The sequence below is a fragment of the Microtus oregoni genome, unplaced genomic scaffold (assembly GCF_018167655.1).
Source record: "Microtus oregoni isolate MIOR12 unplaced genomic scaffold, Mior012 000022F_ref0000154, whole genome shotgun sequence".
Lineage (NCBI taxonomy): Eukaryota > Metazoa > Chordata > Mammalia > Rodentia > Cricetidae > Microtus > Microtus oregoni.
This window is the reverse complement of record NW_024543081.1, coordinates 25,920,822-25,947,784: the sequence shown is the minus strand read 5'-3', so window position 1 is coordinate 25,947,784 and position 26,963 is coordinate 25,920,822. Positions and strand designations below refer to the sequence as shown.

Below are 26,963 nucleotides of genomic sequence, written 5' to 3'. Positions count from 1 at the left end.
CTAGGCTGTGGCCTCCTCACTATTCTCCTCAGAACTGGAGCCGGCAGAAGAGGCCAAGGTTCCCCCGAGCATGCCATCCTCACAGGATACAGGTTTGCCCTGGCACTCTCGTAGGTCTGGCGACTTAAGGCTTTGATTAAAGGAGGCAGAGGCCATACACTCGGCTGCCATCTGGTCACAGGCACACAGTAGCTTCTCACAGAGGCTCTGCCCCACACCTTAGTAATAGCAGAGGAACAGATGTAAGACACCAGGGAGGGCACTTACAGCCACTTATCCATTCCTTTTTCCAGCCCGTCTTGCACAGCCCTTCTGGTGTCTGGAATGCACTGTTCCTAATGGTCTAGCCTATTCCTCTTGTTCCTAATGGTCTAGCCTATTCCTCTTGCTGGAAATTAGCCCTTTGTGTTTTTCATCTGAGGCTAGTCTCCAGATTTATCTTGCACCCCAATCACATTGTTTTTTAAGCTCTTAGGGACTCCATAATAACATAACACCCATGCCATCTCAAAATCTGAGATAACCTCCTCTCAGTCTCACCTCGCACCTCTCCTGACCTTCCCCCAATTCTCTGCTCTTCACTGCAGTCTCCAGCGTAAGAGTCCTCAACTAGCACCCCAAGACAAGTGGCACTGCCTGTCAGCGGTATTACATGACATCAGAGTGACCACTGCCTGTTTTTCTCCCTGGCTGTGAGCAATTTGATACAAGGATCACACACATTTGCTATAGTTTGAATCTTAAATGTCCCTCCTCACCACCACCAGAAGCTTGTTTTAAAGGTCTGGTCTGGTTTCCAGCTATGGGATTTAAGGTGATTAGATCCTGAAGTCAATTAATTAGTACACTGATAGATTTGTAATTTTGTGGTATTAGGAGGTGCTAAAAATAAGGTAGTGGGGCTAAACTAGAGGAAATAGGTGTGTGAGTATGTGGTGTGTGTACACAATCTGTAAGGGTAGATCTCATCTCTGGCCTGGCCTTTCCTCCCTCCATCCATCTCTCCGCCCTCTTTTTCTCAACCTCAATGAAGTGAGTAGCTTTGCCAAGATAGTCTGCCTCCTCACGTGCTCTTAGCAATCAGGACAAAGTGACCATGGACTGAAACCATAAACCAAACTAAATCTTTCTTTTTTTTGTTAAAAGTTGATTATTCCCAGGTATTTGGTCACAATCATTTCTGCAGTCCCCAATGAAGGTTTTTTGTTTGTTTGTTTGTTTGTTTGTTTGGCTAAGTAGAAAACTAAATCACTGAGTGGGTGAATGACATGTTGTGCCATTAGCTGTGGCACAAAAAGGGTGTCATGGAGGACTATGTGCTGTGCATGACGTAGAATCAGCAAGGAACACAGTAGGTCCATCCAGTTGCTTCCCCAGTTAAAAATGAGGAGAGTCGTCTTTCAGAGCACTAGCAAAGCCCCACGGGGTATTATTTCTTTCTGAGCTACAGAGCAGTCCAGCAGCAGCAATCCACTGCTGAGCAAAATGTCCTCTTGCTCCAGTTTTAAGGATGTTTTGCCATGTGCTCAGGGCTGATACTCACTGGGGATGGTACTGTTACACATTGTCCCTATAGGATATTTCATAGCTATGGGTTTCTTCATGGGGAGGAGTGGAGCTGTGGGCAAGACCCACTGCTCAGCCAGAGCCATTCCTCGCTGTCTGTTCTTGATGAAGTTCTTTAGGTGATCAAATCCAGAACAGGTCTGCTTATCAGTAGAAGGCAGAATACTTTAAAAGCCACTGGAGAACTAAGAGGAAGTTCCAGGTCTGAGGCAATGCTGTTTTCCACCCTAGAACCCACTCTCCCACTTCCTTCTGCCTGTCGGACTGTGAACACATTTGTTTCTTCTGTGAGCTAGAAAAAGTAATGGGTCTGCCTCCTAGAGTCAGTAGGAGGATTACCTGTGCCTTTCAAGGGCTTAAAACATCCCCCAGCATGGGCTCAGTAAGCACAGGCTACTGAGATCAGCTGTGATGCTTAAGCAGCTGGCTCTGCCTCTTGACCATGAACCCCTCATTCATGGAAAGGAATGTAAAGGCATGTCTTGAAGAGCATGAGACCATAGTAGAGATGGAGATACGCTAGGGGTAGTATCTGGAGCCCAGATCCAGCCAGAATACAAACATGAGAGCAGAAGAAGTCTAGGCATCCCCCACACTTACACTTGGGTGTGTGGTCCTCACATACCACAGACGACCGAGAACGACTCCCATGCAGGCAGCCCAGTGGTCTCACCTGCTCCAAACAGCAGTGATGGGACAAACAGCACCTAAGACCAAGGACCTTCCATTAGGTCTTTCTCCATTCCGAATGGAGTATAAAGATTTGCCAAGGCCTCTTCTAGAATAAGGCTGCCTACTACACACGCCGAAGGCTGTTCAGGTTGTATACAATGCCAAGAGACTGCCTTCCAACATAGCGTCAACCCAACTGTGTATAGCTGGATTTCTTTATTTTCTTTTATTTTTTATTATGACTCTTGATGGCAAGTATACTCATCATGGCACCTTTCCATCAAATAGGAGTAGATGCTTTTTCAGGAAGGGTGCCTCTTAGGCTAGCCACAAATGTTCCTTGTCAGTACAGTGACCCTACTCCACTCAACCTTTTATTAATAGAATCCTTAGCTTCAAACCCATAGGTCACCCCTTTAGCCCTCAACCGGGGAAAATATGGGAGCCATGAAGACCTACAAGCAGCACAGGGCCTAGCACAGAGTAGGGCCCCAGCACAGAATAAGTCAGTGTCCTGTGTTCAGATTTATGAGTCAGGATATCCTTGGCCAGATGATATCCATAGAACACTTGTGAAGGCCCCAGTCAATACAGATCTACAGCCATTCCCTAGGGCTCCATTTTTAGCTATCCACAAACCTTAAAAATCCACTGGATAGCTAAGGGGAAGTTCCAGGCCTAAGACAACTCTCCCACTTTCTTCTGCCGTTCTGATTGTGGGCCTAGGTTGTTTTCTCTGTGAAGTAGAAGTAGTGGAGGTGCCTCCTAGAAATTGTGTAAAGATTAACCATGCCTCTCAAGCTCTCCCTCCTGGAGACCACAGCCCAACCAAGGGTTGTAATCTGTTCTTACTCATGCAACAACTTTACCAATTTTGTTGACAGGCCAGAAGAAAAATCCTGCCTCACTGAGGTCAGTGTCCGCCCCATTTTCAGCTGTCACTCCAGGGGAACCATGCCGTCTTATGTGTGTATGGTTATAGGGACAGGGTGGAAAATGAGCACACTAGCTTCAATCTAAAGTCAGTGTCATTGGGAATCATAAGGGAGTCACATATTCATGCTAATCACCTGTGCATGACTCACAGAATACATGGTAGTGAGATTCTGTTCTTGCAGACGTGACACGGCTATGACAAACTGCCATTCAGAGTTTACAACTGTAGCTTTGAGCTTTAATTTCTACCTGCAAATGTCAGGAAGCCATAGTACCTTGTTTTCCAGATCAGTCCCATTTCACATTTTGATGAAATATGGTCAATGATCAGGAGGCACCTCCAAAATTGCCTCCGCTTTTTCCCATGGGAATTGATGAGACATAGAGACTGCTGTTGGTGATGTCCCTGTCTTCGTCATCTCACTAAAGAGTTCTGTGTACTCTCGAATCTTGGCATTAGTCAAGTTTTCTCATTAATGGAGGACAGAGGGCATGTAGTGGAACCTCATTACATAAACACACCGTTACCTCCATCGCAACTTTAACTGCTAGAAAGAAAATTTTAGTAGAGTCATCTGGTGGGAGGTTCTTTTCGGGGGTTGCCCTTGAGTTCCTCCATTGACAGCCTGAATGACTCTTCAGTAGACAAAGAATAAAGCACTAAGATGTGGTAGCTGGGTAGCTAGGTGGGTGGGTGGGTGAGCAATCTAAATAATCAGTCTCCTAGATCCTATCAACTGTTCTTTAGAATATTCTTTCAGCTCAAGGTGCATCCCATGTAATTGCCTATTTTGTCTATGTACTTTTGTCTAATTGCCTATCTCTTTCATTATACAATCTTCTAATGGACATAAGAGCATTTTCATTCCTGTTTTGTTTAGCCATAATCATTTTTGTATGTCTACTACTTGCTTGATGCCTGGCACACGCCTAAGCCTCCAGAGTTGTGGGCTGAATGTGTATGTAGGTGAATGGATGTATATATGAAGACAAGGAAATTCCCTGAAGAGTGGTTGCTATAAAATTTAGCAAAAACACTCAGAGTTGTTTTGTTTTTTTAAATGATAGCTTAAATTTTGCCTTTTTCTGGGTTAATCTTTTTCTTGGTTAACTCTATTCTCTATGTGGGCCATTGCACAGAGGTCATCTGAAGTCATCTAGAGTCATCTAATGTGTGTTAGCAAGCCAGTCCTAGGACGCAGGGTAGGCTGTGCTTGCAATGAAACTTTGAGAAATCTGGCTCAGAGGCATCAAACCATGTGAAAACCCAAAGAGTCAACTAAGCTGGGCTCATGGGGGCTCACAGAGACTGAATAACTACCAGGGAGCTTGCAGGGTGCTGACCTAGGCACTCTGCATATATGTTACAGCTGTGTAGCTTGTTCCTCTTGTGGGACTCCTAACAGTGGGAACAGGGGCTGTCTATGGCTTTGTTTTTTTACTGACTTTGGGGACCCCACTCCTCATACTGGGTCACCTTACCCAGATTTAATACATGCTTCGTTTTGCTGCAACTTGATATGCTGTGTTCTGTTGATATCTATGGGAGATCTGCCAGAAATGGAGGAGTGGATTGGGCAGTGGGAACAGAGGAAGGATGGGGACAGGGACTGGGAGGAGAAGAGGGAGAGGAAACTGTTGCTGGGATGTAAGATAAATAAATAAATCTTGAAGAATGGAGAAAATTAGAGGTCTAGCTCATTTAGACTTGTCCCTTTCCTAGATGAATGACTAACCTCAGCTGCTCATCAGGAAAGCAGGTTTGTAATGTTAACCTGCCACACTGAGTGGAAAACAGATGTCCAGAGCCAGCTCTTCGGGAAACTTGAAGGAAAGTCCAATGCAGATGAGGACCCCAACAGATGCTAGCAACCTCATTGCCGTTTGTGGACCACCTTTCCCTGTCCATACCTGTCCAGGCCATCCCTTGGCTCGCCTCTTCCTTCTCTTCCACAGTAGCAGCCATAAGATTCAAATTCCTCCGGGCAGCGGGACGTTAGACAGAAGAGCATTTCTCCAAACTGCAGCAGGGCCTGCATGTGATCCCCATCACCCAGATGCAGGAAGGCCAGTCTGTCACAGACTAATTAAGAACACAGACTTTCAGGAGAGCTAGGACAGAGTTCCAAAGATAAGCACTGTTCCGATTGTAAGAGAGCTACTTTGGGAGAACCCTGTACTCCCAGTATTCTCTGCCTCCTTCTCTTCATTTCAGAGAACAAGTCTTCTTCAGCCTGGCTTCTGATGCTCTACTGAATTCCTTATTAAATCCCCACAAAGAATGGGGCTCGTCAGGACCCAAGATACTCTGTGGGCCATACCCTATTGTTTAGAAGAGCCTAGAAGTCTGAAGGGTTGGGGCTATCCTCTTAGGCTTTGGGGATATATCATGTTAGCATACCTGGTGACCTTGCCTTTCTGGCTTTTCTCACTCTGCTCGTCTCTCTTTCTCCTCATACCCTTCCTCCTCTGCCTACAACTGTCAAATGCATTCTCCACTGCTCTCCACTGGACATCATAGGAGATTTCCCTGGCTATGTCCTACTGCTGGGGCTCTTCCCAGGTGTAGCTCCTTTGGGAAGACATCCAAGGGGGATGGGAAAGGATAATCATTAGTACCCAAGGGCTTCGTCTTTCTAGTTAGTCACGTAGACACAATGCGGATTGCAGCCAACTCCTGGCTTCTATGCCAATGGAAGCAATTGATGAGAGGACAGATCCAGGGACCAGAACCTTCTGATTCCTGCCCAGATTCAGCCTCACTGAAGCTGAAGGGCAAAGGGAAGTTTTGTACACTCAAACCTCAGAGCTTATCTAGTAAAGGGATTGGGGGGGGGGGGGGTGATGCCTTCTAGCTGCACAAACAGGAAAGGTCACAATCTATAAGCTACCCTAAAAGGTTTTGTTAGTGGCTAGTTATAAGATTCCAAGCAAGGGAAGGGAAGCCAGATCCTCCTGGATGCTGGCTTCACCTACCTTTTCCAGTTGTCTCCTGAGAACCATTGCCAACAGGTGATACTTCCAACCTCAATGATTTAATGCCAGCAGGGACGTGGGTTGCACCTTCAGCTATGGCAACGATCTCTGCAGATCCTGAAAACACATAACTTGATTGTTCAGAGTTAGAGTCACTTGGAGACATTTCAGATGGACACACGGCCAAGGCCAAATGCAGTCAGAGACTCTCAGCACAGGACATGTAAGGCAAGTGCACCTCACATTGTGTCTGCAGACAAAGAGACAGATTTTTAGAGACTTCTGAATCTTGCATGAGTATTTCTGGGCTTCCAGATTTAACACTTCAAGGAGCCTGGGGTAGACCACCTGCGCGTCAGCTAATGGATGAGAGCTGTGGCGATCTTTCAGGCCTGTTTACAATTGCACACATCTAGGTGCTTACAGAAAAGCCAAGAGTCAAAGAGACTGGTGGAAAAAGTAGGGCACCACATGGCAAGCAGAACTCCCACTTAAGTCCTTGAACCCTTGATTTTTTTTTTGTCCAAAGGTTCTTCTCACCATATTCAAGATTATGCCAAGGTCCATCCTACCACTTTCCAGACTGATTGATTGCAGACTTTGTCCAGTAAAGCTGCTCGGGACAAGGTGTGGTGGTTTGAATGAGGGTGGCCACCACAGGCTCATGTTTGAATACATGTAGCTATTTGGGGAGGATTTGAAGATGTGGTCTTTAAGAGGAGATTGTGTCCCTGGGGACAGACTTCAGTGTGTCAAAAGATTGGCCCCATTCACAGTGAGCTCTGTTACCTGCTTGCTGTTTGAAGTGTGAGCTCTCAGCTGTTGCTCTAGCTGCCTACCTCCTGCCACTTCTATTCTGCTATCAAGGACTCCAGCCCTCTGAAATAGTAAGCCCCAAATAAATCATTCCTTCTATACGTTTTCTTGGGTATGGCATTGTATTGCAGCTATAGAAAAGTAACTAATGCAGGAGGCTACCGGAAAATACCTTAAGTCTTCAAAAATTCTTTAGTTTTTAACTAAGGAGTTGATAAGTAATTTCAAATGGGAAACTAAATGTAATTTCACAATCATGAAACCTTTGCATGAGAACTTCTCATTGCTTCCTGCTAATGTCTTTTAATTCCACATGTGTACTTTAAGATGTGTTGTGTTCAGTTCTTTCATCCATTTGGGGCTTGGTCTGAGGTTCATTTGGAATGCATTTGTTTCACATTCTTTCTTTTTCAAATAACAAAATTTATTTGGTCAAAAGACTTGCATTTCAAGTTAATGAATCAACAAAATTCCTACAGTGTGTTCTATACAGCAAACAAACCTGGTTTTGGCAAGCACATTATAGGCTGAGTCTCAATTCTGAATCAAAATCTTGTGGGCAATAAGTTTTCCCTGATCAAAGCTGATCATTGCACTTTCTTACATGTGCAAAGGCAGGGAGGGCCAAATATGCTCACCTGGAGATGATGTGGTCCTAGCAGCTTCCACACCTTTAAGATCATGGACAGATTCTGGCCCTAAGAGAAGACAGACAGAATTAGTGTCAACCTTAGCCTATGTGTCTGGATCTCCAGGGGGCATAGCACTGTGCCCAGTCTGACTCTCCTCCTACTCCTGAGATTTTTCTAGGGAAGCTAATGCTCTCAGGGTTACTAGGTGACCAAAGGAGCCTCCAAATGTGCTTGGCAAATGCAGCATCAGTTTGCAAAGCAGGGGAATTTTCAGAAATGTGTTGAGACTGTGGATTCTGCAGAATTTGGAAGGAAAAAATCGTAAAGAAACATGTGTTTAAACAGAGCAGTAATTCCAGAGTGGTGGAACTGCTTGTTGCTTTTGGCTCTTGAAGAGCAGTTGAGCCATGTTTGTTTAGCGAAGTGAGTCCTTAACTCTTATAAAGTTCCTACTGTGTCCAGATGATATTACAACAAAGGTTTGTTCTTCTGACCTACTTAATGGCAGCTCACAAGTCAGTGTGTCCTGCTCACCCTCTCACAGAGATGAGAAAACAGGCATCCAGGAGAGTTAAGATACTTCTCTAAAGTTATGAAGTTAAGTAGACGAAGCATGCAAAGCCAAGTCAGGTTGAGACTCGGGCACTATGCTAAGTTCACATTTCACTTCCCACTGTACCATAATGAAGAGAGATGGTGACTGTACCAGTCTCAGGAAAGGGTTACCAATGACTTCAACTTAACGTATTCATGGGTCAAGACAATGGCAGTGTTGTATAAAACTCAGGCTTTTGAAGCTGACTGATGTGAGCACAGTTGCCACATCAAAGGAACGTCTGGACTATCCTCGGCTGTGGCTGCCTGCTCTTTTCAAAGCAAAGCCTACCAGCTCAGACCCAAGGAGTTCTGAACTGACACATTCCAGGTGAGTGATCCCTCCCTAAGCGCTTCTCTTTCATGGGATAATAACAGGACTCCCAGGAGAAGGGAGAATCTGGATCATAGGTCTAATGCCTGCACACTGGAGACCTTCAGTGATGGTCCTTCAATTGGGATCCACGCACTTAACCATTCTTAGTAACTAGCAAATAATTACTGTCAGTTGCTTACACTCATTAATAAATTCATGCTAATTACCATGAGCATGTCTGGTTAAGTCAGGCTCACCAACTGAAATTTGGCCTAGATAATTTTAGGTTTGATGGTCATGGTTGCATTGAATTCAGAGGTGAGGCCAGGTCACTATGTTTTTCTGGCTGAATGTCATAAAATGTAAGATTCCTGTGCCTCAGTGTCCTACATATTCTGTAAATGGGCACCGCACTTCCCCTGGGGCCCTGTTCAGTTGTAGCCACTGGAAAAGAGCGCTTGTATTTCAGCAGCATCTCCGCCCTGCCCAGCACTGCCCTCTTGGGGGTTCCTTCTGCTTACTTGTCCTGGAGAGTGTTGTCAGTCTGTCGGCTCTCATCTCACCAGCCACTGTAGAAAGAAAACAACACTGTATCATGGATCAGGCTAAGCACCAGAGCCAATCCCATGATCAGGGAAACAGACTGGGAGTAAGGGTGAAGGAAAGGGGAAATCACGGGTTCTCGGAAGGAGGGCTCTGTAAGGTGATGGCACCAAGATCCAGGCATGCCTTTAGAATGCCCAATAAATATGGATTTTAGAGGAGTGATACATAATTTCCTGGCATATGGATATCCCAGGCAAGATTTGGAGGGCTCATTGAAACATATGTGCTGCTCATCTGGACAAGTTTCAGCATCGTGCTTCTGATCCTCCAGAGATGAAAACAGAGAGGCAAAAGAAAGCTGAAGAAGTAGAAAAGGGTCCTTTGCTCAGGAAGGATGGGGGCCTCTGGAATTACTCAATTCCATAATAAAGCAGACAGGATGTCATCGAACCAGTATGGAGCAGTGCAGATGAGACAAGGGTGCTTGGGTCACATTACACTTACCTTCTCCTGAGAGGGCTATCTGACTGGTGTCTGTGGGCTTCTCTGGAACCCCTGGGAAAAGAGAGCCTCCAACAGCACTGGCACCTCAATACGTCTCTCAAAATAAAACCTCGGGAGCTCTAAGATGAGCAGACAGAGTACTGTGCCTTCTTAAACTCTGGGAAGGTAAGGAGGACATGGAAGGAAGAAGAAACCTGGTCCACACCAGGGAGGCTCTGGTAGCCAAGAACACTTAGAGTGGGAACCTAATTTATCTGAGCTTAAAATGCTACCCCAGTCCTTAGTGTTCCAGACCCCTGACTACACAGAGAGAAAGAACTTGGGATCTACACTCTTGTTGTATTAAATTCACATCCATCCACTAGCAGGGGTAGGTTGGCACTAGGACCTTTCCATACTGAATATTTGTACTGGTCTCCTAGCAAAGGGAGGCAGAGTCGGTGTCAACAATGGCTTCAGTCTCTGAGAGTCAGGCCATTGGTGGAGGTGCCTGTGCCAGCTGCTACCATCATAGGTCCTCTATAGTTCAGGAAGAACCAGCTATGTTGGGAACTTTACCTCTAGATAGCAGTGTCACTGGGGTATTCGTATTAGTTGTCTCTGCAAGGAAACACACAGGGAGGCATATATAGAGGGTGGCAGGGCTGTATTTAACATTTGAAGACACCCAGCTATACATGGTCCCATTGCAGCTTCTGCCCCCCAGCTCAGTCCCACCCACTGTAGGACTCAGTCCCTGTTGTCCCACCTGGAGTTTGAGCCAGGCAGAAGGAAGCATCCAGAAAATTCAGGGAAGAGTTGATACCAGACTGAGCCAAGCACTCCACAGCAACCTTGTCACAGGTACACAGTAGGCGTTCACATGGATCCTCAGACTCTGTGCATACAGCAAGGACAGAACAAGGTAGAAAGATCAAACTTGGAATCCCAGGGGGCAATGGTGGTCCCACAGGGTTCCTGATCTACCCTGTCAAAACTTGCTTTCCTGGCAATTTTCTAACGATGTCACCTCTTTGGTTTAGTGGAAGCAACTTGGGAGTCCTCCACACATTATGCAGCTCACGTGCCCACCACACTAGGCTGTTGTACCCACTCCACCTGTATCCACTTTGGGAACTGCCCACATCCCTACATATTCTCTGTCACCATTTCCTGCCCACTCATGCTAGTGCCCCCCCGCCCCACATGACTCTTCCCATTTCTGTCATGAAAGATCCAGAATAATTAAAGGGCTAGGGTAGGATGAGGAGGGTATCTCAGTGGTAGAGAGCACATATCTAGCACATGAGAGGTCCAGGGTTCCATCCTTAGCGCTACAAGATATAAAAATAAAACACTTTAATCGAAGCATGACTGTTGGTTCAGAACCCCTCACTGACTTCTCAGGGTCACTTAGAAAGTATTACACGATTATCCTTGCCTACTACCCCCAGTTCTCCTTGGACGTCATCTTTTTCCACACATCTTAAAACTCGTTTATGTTCCCCATTCCACACAGGACACCTCAAGTCTGTCCACATTCCGCTTGGTCACTCTTCTCTGTACAGCCACTGTACAGTGCTTACCACTTCTATCTTTACTCAGAGAAGCTTTAAAAGCCCTTCCTGTGAATAGAGTGCCACCAGCCCACTCTGTACCATCTCCCTGATCTTGTTTCCTCCACAATTCCTGTCACCACCAAAAATAGCTGCGGTGTCCGGCTACCACGGTTTGAATGTGAAATGGCTCCCACGAGCTCGTTTGTGTGTTTAATCACTTGGTCCCCAGGTGATGGCATTGTTTGAGGAGACCGTGGTACATTTAGAAGGGGGAGCCTTGCTAGAGGAAGTGGATCACTAGTTAGAAGGTCATCGAGGGTCTGTTGGGGACCACCATCCTCCAGGAATGGCATGGAGGTTTCCATCTTGAAATGAGAGCAACTGTGCTAATTCACACAAGACCCTTGCAAGATTAGACTCATCACATTGTCCCAGAGAGAGAAGGAAGGGTTCCTGAAGCAGTGAATAAGGATGTTATAAGAGGCCCTGTCTCTATGCACAGATGCAGTTATGATACAGAAGCCGTTAAGAGTTGTACCTGTAAACCCCAATTAAACCCACTGGTTCACCAATTAGACTTAAATGGATTTATTCTTGGGTCTGTTGTTGCTGCCCTTCAGGGGTGAACAGATCTTTATCCACACACCCTAGGCCCAATTAATGCAATAAGATAATAGCCTGACCCTGCCTCTAGCCTGAGTGCCCTACTTTTAGACTGAGGCCATACCGACCAGCTGCTCTGTTCCCCTGACGCCCTGGCCAGGAGCCAACTTAAACCTTTTTAAGTTGCTCCTATCAGATACTCTATCAAGAGCATGATGCACTTGTAATAACTAATAACTAGTAACTAACACACTGACTATCTAGAGAACAGTCCCAAAGGTCACAATAACCCCCTCCCCATGCACACACATACATGGATGCAGCGGTCTCACATGGGGAGATACTCAGCTTCTGTTTGCTGAGTGCACGGATGAATGCTGTTTTCCATGTCCACTGGCTTCTCCCCCTCTGCTTCCTCAGTGTCTCCCTCTATTTTCTGTTAAAGCTCCAGGCTTTACCAGGCTTAGTACCTGGACTTGGAAGGTACTGGGGCATTAGTTCAAAGCCTGGCTGTGCAGCTGAGCACCTCTGTGACTTTAGCTGGGTTGTTTCATCTCTCAGAATTTTCCTTCTCTTGTTTGAAAACTGAGAACACTGGAGTTCAGCTAACAGGTTGTTGGGACAGAAGGTCAGATTTGCTGAGCATGGAGACCAAAGTCGGCAGCAGGTATGCAGGAGACGGTCACAGTCTAGCACCTCACCAAGCTATACTCTTTCATCCTTCTATGCCTTTGCCTATTAATCTTCTTCCAGGACTACCCAGACATGTGAAATGATATTCCTAGAGTCACAGGGTAGACAAGGTGCTTGGGCAGAAACATGAGCTTATCTACTTGTCTGTTAGAAAGAGCAGCCTCCCTGACCTTGACCACTCACCTCTACGTCTATCTCCACACATGACAGAGTTCTTACCATGCCAGTCACTGTGGTAACCATTTCTCAAGCAGGCTTAATCTAATTCCCATAACATCTCTTTGAAGGAGGTCTTCCTCCTTCCCATTCTGTGGTTAAGAAGCTAAGGAATCATTCCATTGTTACATGGTGCATAAATAGCAAACTATTTGCCACTTACAAGCTTCTACAGTTACCACAAGTATAAATAAATTATAAATCAGATGATATTCCAATAAAACATTGCTTCAGTAATAAAAAACCATTCATTGCACATTAATTATGTGTGAATCACAAACTCATCAATCGACTAAGTACAAACAATGACACTGCTACTGGCCTTGGCAGTGTTGGTGTATCCCACATGGACCACAAGGGTCCTTTCATGCCTCTGCTCAAGGAGGGCCGAAAATGCTCACCACATGTGATCTGTTTGTTGATGCAGTCCACATCTGCACTGAGCTTGGCAGGGTCCTGGAGACAGTCCATCTCAACGGCCTCCTCATAGCACCTACGATGCTGGAAGCAGCAGCTGCGGCAGGTCAGGCAGGATCAAGGGAGACCATGGTTAGGGCAGAGGCAGGCAAGCAGTCCAGGATCATCCTGATGTCTGGACGGTACCCGGACAGTAGTGATCTATTTCAAAGCGCGTGCGCGTGCATACACACACACACACACACACACACACACACACACCATGCCACCTGCTCTATCTTACATGTTTCAGATGGAAGTGAGCATCACCCCTGCCCGAAATGCAGGCTTCTGTGGAAAGCTACACGGTCCGATTTCAGATGGAGGACACGGTGTGAAAAGGGCTCAGGAACGGTAAAGATGGGCTTGTACTTGTCCTTGTCTGGGCACTGTCTTTGGATGCTACCTTTGTTGTTGTCAGCGCATTCTACACCTATTTGAGTCAACGTTAATAGCAGCAACAGTCTCTCTCTTTCTGCCTGGGTCGTTCTACTTGGCCTCACATAGGAGCTGTCTTCTCTGAGGGAACCCCAACTCTATTACTCACTTAAGATAACCAGTGATGACAAAGTTAAGACCATTTTGTAGCACTCACATCCCAAAACAAAGACACCAACACTGGAAGTCAGGTATGAAACTGCTTATCTATAATTCTTGCACTGGAGAGGCAGGAAGATCACAAGTTTAAGGCCACGCTTGGTTGTATAAGAAACTGTGCTGCAAGAAAGAGGAAGAGGGTGAGAGGGAAGAGAGGAATAGGGAGGAGAGAAGAAGAAAAGAGGGATATGATAATGATGAGGAGGAGACAGTGGTAGATTAACCTTCAAATGATTGGGGTAAAGGTGAGAGAGACTCCAGAAGCTATCCAGAAAACAGAAAGAAGTAGGTCATCACACAGTGAGCCAGAGGGCCCTTCTTTGTATGTAGATCTCTGTGTGAGATGTACGTGGTCTCTTACAGGTGGTTTTAAATTTCAGGGTGACACTCTCACTAGCAGGTTAGTGGGCTCTCACAACGAGGACGGGGTCAGCTGAGAACATTGCAACAAACAGAACATATAAAAGTTAGATGACCTTGGATACATTTTTTTTTCTGTCCCACCTAAGGAAGATTCCTAGGATTTAAGAAAACATCTATTTCAATAAACAGTAGCAGACATTTTGTGAAGCTAGTGTGCAAGTTCAAGGAGGAAATTATCTATCTATCTGTCTTCCAGGGTGTTTGGAAACCCCATTGACCAAAATGTATAAACTGAAATTAGATTGAGCCCACCATTCCACCAGTGTGTGGACACAGGTCCTTTGATAATTCTTTCCGGGTGGGAGACAGTGATGAATGACTCCTTCATTTATTTGCTTTCTAGGTTTCTCGGGTGTTCTAAGAATTAAGAGAAAAGGCATAGAGGACTTGCCAGGAAACCGTGTTCCCAGGAACAGCCCTGGCCTCACAGACCCTGAGTAACCAGCCCTTTTCCACCTCTGTATCGATTATCTGACCCTGGTCCCTAAAATGTAAAACTAGCCATGCTGTCCAAAGGCAACTTATATTCTCTCCTGTAGGTTTGAAAGTGGGGATAATTGGCTGTTTGATTGCAAAGCTATTATTCTTTGTCAACCCAGAATGTATGCTTTTCAACTCATCTGTTTTCAAGCTCTGAAAAGGAATTGGGGGCTGACCACCTCCTCAGTCAGTCACTGGGAGCACAAAGAAAGGGCACGGTTCCCTCTCTCCTCGGAGGACAATGAGTGGAGTCCAGAGACAGACACTGTGCTCACACTTGTAGCAGAAGCAAGAAAGAGAAGCTCAGAGGTTTGAAAAGCGAACCCGAGGGCAGCTGAAGAGGATGTCCTTTGCAGAGAAATGCCAGGGACAGTGTGAACTGCCTAATATGGGAATTCCGTAGAGATTCTTTCCTACCGTCCCTGAACCTACATAGATGAGAGAATGCACATGTCTCATGGCACTGGGTTTGGGGAACAGGATAACGCCAATGGCATAGGGTATTAATCTTAGAGTTGAGATTCAGATTCAATATTCTACATTTGAGCGTTTTCTGTCGCTGATGCTGTTGCTATGGTTACAGCCACTGTTACTGCTGCATTAGCCTAGTTCTTTCTGTGTTGTGGCTATTGCTACTATTACTCTGGTATTATTACTGTCAATATGGATCCTATTGTTCTACCTTTCTACAGCCATTGCTACTCCCATCCCTACTATTACTACTCCTATGAGCCCAGTCTTCCACAGTTACTGATACTCTTGAACTTCATAACCAGGTACACTCACAATGCTTTCAACTTCTATTTAGTCATTTAATCTGAAATAGTGACTCTAGAGTAGGCATTGCAATTACCTCCGTTTTTAATGGAAAGAAAAAGGAAAGAATACAAACAAGCAACGTCAATAAGGAGCAGAGAACAGGAATTGCTGAGTCATAGGTAAAAGTCCTTGAATTTGAACACACAGCAACAGCTTTCCCAAGACATTCAATAACTTAGTTGGCCCTCCTATCCCTATACCTCTTAACCACACCCTGGATTAAGCTTGTTTAATGTTTTAGGTTTACAATGTCATTACCAGTCTTGCTACTTTGTTTCAGTGTGCACTCTCCTTGCCTGTAGGAATGAAGCATATCTTCAGAGGCTATGCACATTTTCTTGTTTTCTACACGTAGGCATGAGTAGTGTTGTGGTTATCTTAAGTTTAACATCATGGGTTGTTATTGTTCATTTTTACTGCTGGTCGAATGGCAACCTCTGTAATTGCTTTTCCTCTCATAGGCAGAATTGCACTGGATAAAGCTGGTCTCCACCTACATGTATCCTGAGTTGATAGGGCTAGGTTGGGCTTCAAGAATCTGCATTATAGCAAGGACCTTAGTGGTTTTAATGCAGGGAGCCCCATCTTGCCCACACTTTAGTTTTACCATGACAGAGCCTCTTGGTAACCACCTACAACCACAACACTAGTTACACCACACTATGAAGACGTGGGTGCCAGTTACCTTCCAGTTGGTAACAGAATTATATCCCCCCTGAGTCTCTTCTTCCAGGTCTTTATTTGTTCCAGCCAAGGTGTCTCTAGGCTGCAACGAGCTCACCCGTGGTTCCTACTCACCTATCAGACTCATCCACAGGCAGCCCTTCCATCTCAAACCTGCAGGCACAGCCATAGTCTTCGAAGTCGCGGGGGCAGAGGCCAGTCACACACCTCATACTGTTCACAAACTGGAGCAGCAGAGGAAAGTTGGTGAAGACAGCCTGCAGCCAGGTGAAGTGAGAGCCTAGGCAGTCTGTGGGTGGGGAAAGCAGGTCCTGGTGGGTGCTGGGAACTCGAGTAGAGGAGGAGCTCTGTCCCCTGGCTGTCCTGCACCCCTGACTTACAGGATGTCGTGAGCGTAGCCACTGCCTGCTGTGCAGTGGGTTCAAAGCAGGTGGAAGCCCTAGTCACATTGGTTACACCCACCTGAGAGACGCTGGCCTCTTCCTCATTAACAAAACTAGAAAGTTCTCAAGAAGGTTAGCCTGTTCTGGAAGTTTCTGAATGAATTTCACTATTATTCTCAGCTGGTCACTATAACCCTGTGTTTTCACATCCATGTCTGGGTCCTCAGGCCATCCCCCAGATTTGGTGGAAAAAGACTTAAGAGGGAGTCTGTCAAAGACTTCAGAAAGTATTTGCTTCCTAATGCAGAAATGAACACACAAGAAGGTCCATTTGGGGTTGGGGTGATGGCCCAGCTTTTAAAGTGTTTGCACCCTCAGAATCCACATAAATGTCAGGTGGGTGTGGCAACTCCCAGTAATTCCAGCCACAGAAGGCAGAGCCAGTAGGTCCCTAGAGCAAGCTGACTCCTAAGACTGGCCTTATTGGTGAGCTCTGGGTTTAAATCTAAGCACATTTCCCTGAGTCAAAGAACAAGATAGGGAGCAATTGAGGAAGAACTCAGACACTGACGTTGGGCCTCCACAGGCATATGCATCCACGTGATTTAAACACAGATACACACCCAAGGCTTGCCAATATGTACACATGTGAACACCGCATGCACACATAAAAAAAAGAAAAGACAAACTTTTGAGCTATACTTTTTCTCTTTCCTTGAATGTGGATACGCCGGCTAGAACTACAGCAGCTACATTGCAACCACGAGGCCCCAAGCCTAAAGTTGGGAAAAGCCAGTATGTCCAGGGAGGCCAGCAATGGAACAAGATAGAACAAACCTGCGGGACTCTGCTGCTGTACACAGCTACTGCACCCATCCTGGTACCTTCAGACTATCTGCTGTGTGAGACAGATATATTTAAGACACGCCTTTATGATCTGTGAAATTATTACTTTGCAGACTGAATCTCCAGTGGCATGGTAATGAGACTATAAATGACAAGCCAGTGTAGAAAAGAAAGGCGTGTAGACACACAGCCATTGAGCATCCACTCTGCACCAGAAACTGCACTAGATATTCCCAGTACCACAATGGTTCAGATTGGTCATGTGCGTGATACATTGCAGAGCTTTTGTTTTTAATGCTAAATGTCACAGAAATCCTGCCAGGTAGGCATGTTCTGTTGCCCCCAAATGTCAGAGACGTGTCCAAGGCAGCATCTGATGGTCTACTCTAGAGCATATGGCACAAAAACTGTTCAGAAAAACACTGCTTGCTTCTAGTCTAAACCTCAGGTTTTGCTTCTCCAACCTCTGCTTTTTTGGTGAAAGGTCTCTTCCATGCTGAAGGAGGTGACTGTCACTCAGAGTGCACAGGACTACAGAAGGAACTGATGGGATAGAGATGCGGTCTGTATGCACCAGGCTCACTTTCCTGTCCTGGTTTCCTCTTACCTCACTCAAACTTCCCTTCTTTTCTCACGTTTTGTTTCCATGAGGTCTCACCCGTAAGTGAAGAATGATTTAATGTTGTTGAAAACGCTTTCTAAAATTGATATGAACACGAATGCTTACATAGATGTGCATTCTCGTTCAAAGACCTCTAGGGTAGCTACTCTGAGTCATAGGCACCATGCTCAGCCTCTTCTAATCAAACAGCAGGCTCCAGTGACTTGCCAATATCAGTATATTTGATTGGCAATGTCCATATTTGATAATAGCAACCCTCATAGTATCCCAATAGTTGTATACTTGATGTGAAACACACATGGATTGCTTGACAATCTTTCAAATATTGAAGATTCACATGTACTTGTTTGTTGGGGAGACAAAACTAAACCATATGGTATAAGGGACTAAGGTCTAGACATGAAGAACGTCTCCCTTTTAGCTTTGAAGTCTTGAGCAACCAACTTAACTCCCATGGGCTCAGCATCCTCGCTTATATAACAGGGATACCATGCTTTTCTCAGAAGTTCTGTAGTTAGGACATGGAAGTAAAGACAATGAAGGCATATAGTGACAACAGCACTACCTTCTTAGGAGTCCAAATACATGCTGGCAGTTGGCTGAGGAGGGCAGGGAGATCAGAGGCAGAGAACAAGACCCTCGTGGTTTCTTCTACCTTCCTACACCCACTCCATCCTGACACTCAATGGATGAAAGGAATTTCATGTTGTGGAATATTTGTTAAATGATGCAAAGATGTTTATGTTGCAGAATATTTGTTTAATTATGTAAAGATGTGCTACCTGCCTAAAGTACCTGTTTGGTCTAATAAAAAGCTGAATGGTCAATAATGAGGGAGAATAGGCAGGACTTCTGGGCAGGAAGAGTAAGTAAGAGGAGGAAGAGTAAGTAACTGGGGCTCAGAGAAGAAAGAAAAAGAGGAAAGGGAGCCCGGGCACCTTCAGCTTGTGCTCCAGGGGTGCCTGTGCACTCCTGGATCTCTTCCCGCCTGCCCGGTTTTTTCCTTTTGTCCCTGGATCATTGGGCTACCAGGCAGCCCTGTTTAGGTACTGAGGAGTTCCATCTGGATGGGTGAGTGTGTGCTTTCCAGGGGCGGACTGTCCCGGAAGAGAGCACAGGTCCCCCTCCCCCAGCTCCTTCTGCAGGGCTGTCTTTCTTACACACGACTCCCCCTCCCCCCCCCCTACAAGCCTGCGTTTTCTGCTAGGTCCTCTGCTCAGGAACAGTTTTCTGCTCCTACTCTAAGGCGACCCACCCAGAGCAGTGAGTGCCTGCCTACTGGGCAGGCCTCAAGGACCCCCGAAAGGGAGCCCAGGCACCTTCAGCTTGTACTCCAGGGGTGCCTGTGCACTCCTGGATCTCGTCCCGCCTGCCTGGTTTCTTCCTTTTGTCCCCGATCATCGGGCTACCAGGCGGCACTGTTTAGGTACTGAGGAGTTCCATCTGGACAGGTGAGTGTGTGCGATCCAGGGGCGGATTGACCCGGAAGAGACCACAAACCACCCCTCCCCCAGCTCCTTCTGCAGGGCTGTCTTTCTTACACCTGACCCCCCTCCTCCCCAAGAGCCTGTGTTATCTGCTAGGTCCTTTGCTCAGGAACAGTTTTCTGCTCCTACACTAAGGCTACCCACCCAGAGAGGTGAGTGCCTGCCTACCGGGCAGGCCTCAAGGACCCCCCCCCCCCAAAAGGGAGCACGAGCACCTTCAGCTTTTGTGGCAGGGTGTCCTGTGTTCTACTCATCCCCGCCCTGCCCCCCAAGTTCTCCCTTTTGTCTGCGGGTCATTGGACTACCAGGCGTCTATGTTTCAGTGCTGAGAAGTTCCATCTGGACTGGACGGTTCCCGCTTCTACACTGAAGAGTTACAACCAGAGAGTCAGTCACAGCAAAGACTGGACCAAGACACCAGGCCTCTCCTGGCTCCATTTGAAGGAAGAGATGGGAAGGCGCCAAGGCAAGAATTCCTCCAACAACCTGAAAGGCAACATGACATCACCAGAATCCAGAGATCCCGAAATAAGAAGAATTGTACACCCTACTCTAGAAGAATTAGAAGAAATTGACTCAAAAGTGAATTATATGAAAATAATAGAAGACCTTAAACAGGAGGTGAGAAACTGCCATAAACAATTAGAGATCACAAACAAAAAGGTAGAGGAAATGAATAAAGCACTCAAAGATACCCAAGAAAACCAAGAGAAACAAGAAAAAGCAATCAAACAGGTAAGGGAAGTGGTTCAAGACATGAAGAATGAAATGGAAGTAATGAAGAAAACACAAACCGAGAGAGGATGGAGATGGAAAATCTGGGTAAATGAACAGGAAATACAGAGACAAGTACTACCAACAGATTACAAGAGATAGAAGAAAGAATTTCAGACACTGAAGATACCATAGAGAAAATAAACACACTGATCAAAGAACACAGCAAAGCCAACAAATTCTCATCACAAAACATTCAGGAAATCTGGGACACAATAAAAAGACCAAACCTAAGAATTATTGGGATAGAAGAAGGAGAAGAAGTACAGCTCAACGGTCCAGAAAATATATTTAATAAAATTATAGAAGAAAACTTTCCCAACCTAAAGAAGGATATTCCTTTGAACGTTCAAGAAGCATACAGAACACCGAATAGGCTGGACCAAAAAAAAAAAAAAAAACCATCTCGCCATATAATAATCAAAACACAAAACATACAGAATAAAGAAAGAATATTAAGAGCTGCAAAGGAAAAAGGCCAAGTTACTTATAAAGGTAAACCTATCAGACTTACACCTGATTTCTCTATGGAAACAATGAAAGCCAGAAGGTCCTGGATAGATGTACTGCAGAAACTAAGAGACCATGGATGCAAGCCCAGACTACTATACCCAGCCAAGCTTTCGTTCACTATAAATGGAGAAAACAAAATTTTCCAGGATAAAAACAAATTTAAACAATACGTAGCCACAAATCCAGCCTTACAGAAAGTAATAGAAGGAAAATCACAAACCAAGGAGTCCAACAATAACCACAATAACACAAACATCTAGAGACCCCTCACCAGCACAACTCAAAGAAAGGAAACACACAAACTCTACGACTAAAAAAGTGACCAGAATTAACAACCACTGGTCATTAATATCACTTAATGTCAATGGGCTCAACTTACCTATAAAAAGGCACAGGCTAAGAGATTGGATAAGAAAACAGGATCCAACATTCTGCTGTTTACAAGAAACACACCTTAACCACAAAGACAGGCACCTACTCAGAGTAAAGGGATGGGAAAAGGTTTATCAAGCAAATGGACCTAAGAAACAAGCAGGTGTGGCCATACTAATTTCTAACAAAGTTGACTTCAAACTCAAATCAATCAGAAGAGATGGAGAGGGACATTTTATACTCATAACAGGAACAATTCATCAGGATGAAGTCTCAATCCTGAATATCTATGCCCCTAATATAAAAGCACCCACGTACGTAAAAGAAACATTACTAAAACTCAAGGCTGCCATCAAACCTCACACACTAATAATAGGAGACTTCAACACTCCTCTCTCACCAATGGACAGGTCAATCAGACAGAAACCTAACAGAGAAATAAGAGAATTAATGGAGGTAATGAATCAAATGGACTTAACAGACATCTATAGAACATTCCACCCAAATAGGAAAGAATATACCTTCTTCTCTGCAGCTCATGGAACCTTCTCAAAAATTGACCACATACTGGGTAACAAAGCAAACTTCCACAGTTACAAAAAAATATTCGTAACCACCTGTGTGTGTCTTATCAGATCACCATGGATTAAAGTTAGAATTCAACAACAATGCTACCCCCAGAAAGCCTACAAATTCATGGAAACTGAACAGTCAACTACTGAACCACACCTGGATCAAGGAAGAAATTAAGAAAGAAATTAAAGTCTTCCTTGAATTCAGTGAAAATAAAGAAACAACCTACTCAAAGTTATGGGACACTATGAAAGCAGTCCTGAGAGGAAAGTTCATAGCACTAAGTGCCCACTTAAAGAAAACAGAAAAAGCACACATTGGAGACTTAACAGCCCACCTGAAAGCTCTAGAAAAAAAAGAAGCAGACTCACCTAGGAGGAGAAGAAGACTGGAAATAATCAAACTGAGGGCTGAAATCAACAAAATAGAAACAGAGAAAACAATCCAAAGAATCAATGAAACAAAAAGCTGGTTCCTGGAGAAAATCAACAAGATTGATAAACCCCTATCCAAACTAATCAAACGGCAGAAAGAGAATATGCAAATTAATAGGATCAGAAATGAAAAGGGGGACATAACCACAGACACAGAGGAAATTCAGAGAATCATTAGATCTTACTACAAAAGCCTGTATGCCACAAAACTGGAAAATGTAAAAGAAATGGACACTTTTTTAGATAAATACCATATACCAAAGTTAAACCAGGACCAGGTGAACGACCTAAATAGACCTGTTAGTCGCGAAGAATTAGAAGCTGTTATCAAAAACTTCCCTACCAAAAAAAAGCCCAGGACCAGATGATTTCAATGCGGAATTCTACCAGAACTTCCAAGAAGACCTAATACCTATACTCCTTAATGTATTTCACAATATAGAAACGGAAGGGTCATTGCCAAATTCCTTTTATTAAGCTACAGTTACCCTGATACCAAAACCGCACAAAGACTCAACCAAGAAAGAGAATTACAGGCCAATCTCACTCATGAATATCGGCACAAAAATCCTCAACAAAATACTGGCAAACCGTATCCAAGAACACATTAGGAAAATTATCCATTATGATCAAGTAGGCTTCATCCCGGAGATGCAGGGCTGGTTCAACATACGAAAATCTATCAATGTAATCCATCATATAAATAAACTGAAAGAAAAAAAAACGTATGATCAATTCATTAGATGCTGAAAAAGCATTTGACAAAATCCAGCATTCCTTTATGATAAAATTATTGGAGAGATTAGGGATACAAGGGTCATACCTAAATATAATAAAAGCAATATACAGCAAGCCGACAGCTAACATCAAATTAAATGGAGAGAAACTCAAACCCATCCCACTAAACTCAGGAACACTACAAGGCTGTCCAGTCTCGCCATACCTCTTCAATATAGTGCTTGAAGTTCTATCAATAGCAATAAGACAATATAATGGGATCAAGGGTATTCGAATTGGAAAGGAAGAAGTGAAACTTTCGTTATTTGCAGATGATATGGTAGTGTACATAAGCGACCCCCAAAACTCCACCAAAGAACTTTTACAGCTGATAAACAGCTTTAGTAATGTGGCAGGATACAAGATCAACCCCAAAAAATCAGTCGCCCTCTTATACACAAAGGATATGGAAGCAGAGAGGGAAATCAGAGAAGCTTCACCTTTCACGATAGCCACAAACAGCATAAAATATCTTGGGGTAAATCTAACCAAGGAAGTAAAAGATCTATTTGACAAGAACTTTAAGGCATTGAAGAAAGAAATTGAAGAGGATACCAGGAAATGGAAGGACCTCCCCTGCTCTTGGATTGGGAGGATCAACATAGTAAAAATGGCAATTCTACCAAAGGCAATTTATAGATTCAATGCAATCCCCATCAAGGTCCCATCAAAATTCTTCACAGATCTTGAGAGGACAATAATCAACTTTATATGGAAAAACAAAAAACCCAGGATAGCCAAAACAATACTATACAATAAAGGATCTTCGGGAGGCATTACCATCCCTGACTTCAAACTCTATTACAGAGCTACAGTAATGAAAACAGTGTGGTACTGGCATAAAAACAGAGAAGTCGACCAATGGAATCGTATAGAAGACCCGGATTTTTACCCACAAACCTATGAATACCTCATTTTCAATAAAGGAGCTAAAAGTATACAATGGAAGAAAGAAAGCATCTTTAACAAATGGTGCTGGCACAAGTGGATATCAACCTGTAGAGGAATGAAAATAGACCCATATCTATCACCATGCACAAAACTCAAGTCCAAATGGATTAAAGACCTCAATATCAGTCTGAACACACTGAACCTGATAGAAGAGAAAGTGGGAAGTACCCTACAACAGACGGGCACAGGAGATTGCTTCCTAGGTATAACCCCAGCAGCACAGACATTAAGGGCAACATTGAATAAATGGGACCTACTAAAACTGAGAAGCTTCTGTAAAGCAAAGGACACTGTCACCAAGACAAAAAGGCAACCTTCTGACTGGAAGATCTTTACCAACCCCGCAACAGACAAAGGTCTGATCTCCAAAATATATAGAGAACTCAAGAAACTAGACTTTAAAATGCTAATTAACCCAATTAAAAAATGGGGCACTGAACTGAACAGAGAATTCTCAACAGAAGAAGTTCAAATGGCTAAAAGACACTTAAGGTCATGCTCAACCTCCTTAGCAATCAGGGAAATGCAAATCAAAACAACTTTGAGATATCATCTTACACTTGTCAGAATGGCTAAAATCAAAAACACCAATGATAGCCTTTGCTGGAGAGGCTGTGGAGGAAGGGGTACACTCATCCATTACTGGTGGGAATACAATCTTGTGCAACCACTTTGGAAATCAGTGTTTCAGTTTCTCAGGAAATTCGGGATCAACCTACCCCTGGACCCAGCCATACCACTCTTGGGAATATACCCAAGAGATGCCCGATCATATGACAAAAGCATTTTTTCAACTATGTTCATAGCAGTATTATTTGTAATAGCCAGAACCTGGAAACAACCTAGATGCCCTTCAATGGAAGAATGGATGAAGAAAGTATGGAATATATATACGCTAGAGTTCTACGCTGCGGTAAAAAACAATGACTTCTCGAATTTTGCATGCAAATGGATGGAAATAGAAAACACTATCCTGAGTGAGGTGTCCCAGACCCAAAAAGATGAATATGGGATGTACTCACTCATAATTTGTTTCTAGCCATAAATAAGGACCATGGAGTCTACAATAGGTGAACCTAAAGAAGCTAAGGAAGAAGGTGAACCCAAGGAAAAACATATAGTTGTCCTCTTGGCTAAGGGAAGTAGACCAAATTTCCGGGGAGAAAATGGGATCTTGGGGGGGGTGGGATGGGGGTAAGGGGAGATGGGGAGAGAAAAGGAAGAAGGGAAGGAGGGGGGACCTGGGAAACAGGAGAATTGGGATAAAGGAAAGGTGGATAGGGGAGCACGGAACCACAATTCTTAGTTAAGGGAGCCACTTTAGGGTGGGCAAGCGACTTGACCCTAGAGGGGCTCCCTAGTGCCCAAGATGAGGTTCCCAGTTAGTTCCTTGGGCAGCTGAGGATTGGGAACCTGAAATGACCCTATCCTAGAGCAATACTGACGAATATCTTGCATATCATCATAGAATCTTCATCTGGTGATGGATAGAGATAGAGACAGAGACCCACACAGGAGCACTGGACTGAGCTCCCAAGGTCCCAAGGAGGAGCAGAAGGAGGGAAAACATGAGTAAAGAATTCGGGACCACGAGGCGTGCATCCACCCACTGAGACAGTGGAGCTGATCTACGGGGAGCTCACCAAGGCCAGCTGGAATGTGACCGAAAAAGCATGGGATAAAACCGGACTCTCTGAACATGGCGAACAATGAGGGCTGTTGAGACACCAAGGACAATGGCAGGGGGTTTTGATCCTACTTAATGTGCTGGCTTTGTGGGAGCCTAGCCAGTTTGGATGTTCACCTTCCTAGATATGGACGGAGGGGGGAGGACCTAGGGCTTAACACAGGGCAGGGAACCCGGACTGCTCTGTGGACTGGAGAGGGAGGGGGAGAAGAGTGGGGGGAGGGGGAGAAGGGTGGGAGGAGGGGGAGAAGGGTGGGAGGAGGGGAAGGGAAATGGGAGGCTGAGAGGAGGTGGAAACTTGTTTTTTGTTTATGTTTTTTTTTCTTCTTTTCGCAATAAAAAAAAAGAAAATAAATCTTAACTTCAAAAAAAAAAAAAACAATGACTTCTCGAATTTTGCATGCAAATGGATGGAAATAGAAAACACTATCCTGAGTGAGGTAATCCAGACCCAAAAAGATGAACATGGGATGTATTCACTCATAATTGGTTTCTAGCCATAAATAAGGGTCACAGAGTCTACAATTGTTGAACCTAAAGAAGCTAAATAAGAAGGTGAACCCAAGGAAAAACATATAGTTATCCTCTTGCCTATGGGAAGTAGACAAAATTGCCGGGGAGAAAATTAGGATCTTGGGAGTGGGTTGGGTTTGGGGTAAGGGGAGATGGGGAGAGAAAAGTGAGAAGGGGAGGATGGGGGGAACTTGGGGAAACAGGATGATTGGGATAAAGGAAGGCTGGATAGGGGAGCACGGAAGCACAATTCTTAGTTAAGGGAGCCACCTTAGGGCTGGCAAGAGATTTGAACCTAGAGTGGCTCCCAGGAGCCCAAGGCGATGTCCCCAGTTAGTTCCTTGGGCAGCTGAGGATAGGGAATCTGAAACGACCCTATCCTATAGCAATACTGACGAATATCTTTCATAACACCATAGAACCTTCATCTGGTGATGGATGGAGATAGAGACAGAGGCCCACACTGGAACACTGGATTGAGCTCCCAAGGTCCCAATGAGGAGTGGAAGGAGGGAGAAGATGAGCAAGGAAGTCAGGACCACGAGGGGTGCACCCACCTGTAGGGATAAGTCCCGCCCCTTAAGGGGCGTGTTCGCCTTGGGCTAATGTCTGCCTATAAATTTGGCAAGCAAGCTCCGAGCTTCTCGCTTCTGCTTCCCTGGTCTCCGCGGGAACGGTGGTTCTGTAAGTCTATTTCTACATTAAAGCTATATATATATTTTTACACTCTGTCTGCATTCATTTACGCCGTTACATTTTGGCGTCCAACGTCGGGCTATTTTGCCCCCGACTCAAGCGGGTAGCCCGCTAGCTAACACAGCACCCTCCCCGGTGCTGTTTTTCAGTTCGTGACTCCGGCCCCAGTGCCGAGTCCGAGACACACTCGGCGACACAGGCCCATTCTGCCTGCCTTGGCTAAGTTTTGCAGCGGAACCCCACTGCCTGAATTAGCAGAAGCTCAAGT

At 44.9% G+C, this 26,963-nt stretch overlaps 1 protein-coding gene across 1 annotated transcript in view; it reads right to left on the bottom strand.

Annotated features, from left to right (window-relative positions):
* Oc90 (otoconin 90) overlaps window positions 1-26,963 on the bottom strand; it is a 46,142-nt gene continuing 19,179 nt past the window's right edge. The window contains exons 5-15 of the mRNA XM_041672592.1: window positions 16,182-16,356; window positions 13,010-13,122; window positions 10,307-10,435; window positions 10,117-10,158; window positions 9,559-9,609; window positions 9,030-9,077; window positions 7,605-7,658; window positions 6,151-6,267; window positions 5,086-5,257; window positions 2,167-2,273; window positions 1-218 (exon numbers count right to left, since the gene is read on the bottom strand). Of these exons, the coding sequence (XP_041528526.1) occupies window positions 1-218; window positions 2,167-2,273; window positions 5,086-5,257; window positions 6,151-6,267; window positions 7,605-7,658; window positions 9,030-9,077; window positions 9,559-9,609; window positions 10,117-10,158; window positions 10,307-10,435; window positions 13,010-13,122; window positions 16,182-16,356 (1,226 nt within the window). The remainder of the gene's footprint in view (window positions 219-2,166; window positions 2,274-5,085; window positions 5,258-6,150; window positions 6,268-7,604; window positions 7,659-9,029; window positions 9,078-9,558; window positions 9,610-10,116; window positions 10,159-10,306; window positions 10,436-13,009; window positions 13,123-16,181; window positions 16,357-26,963) is intronic.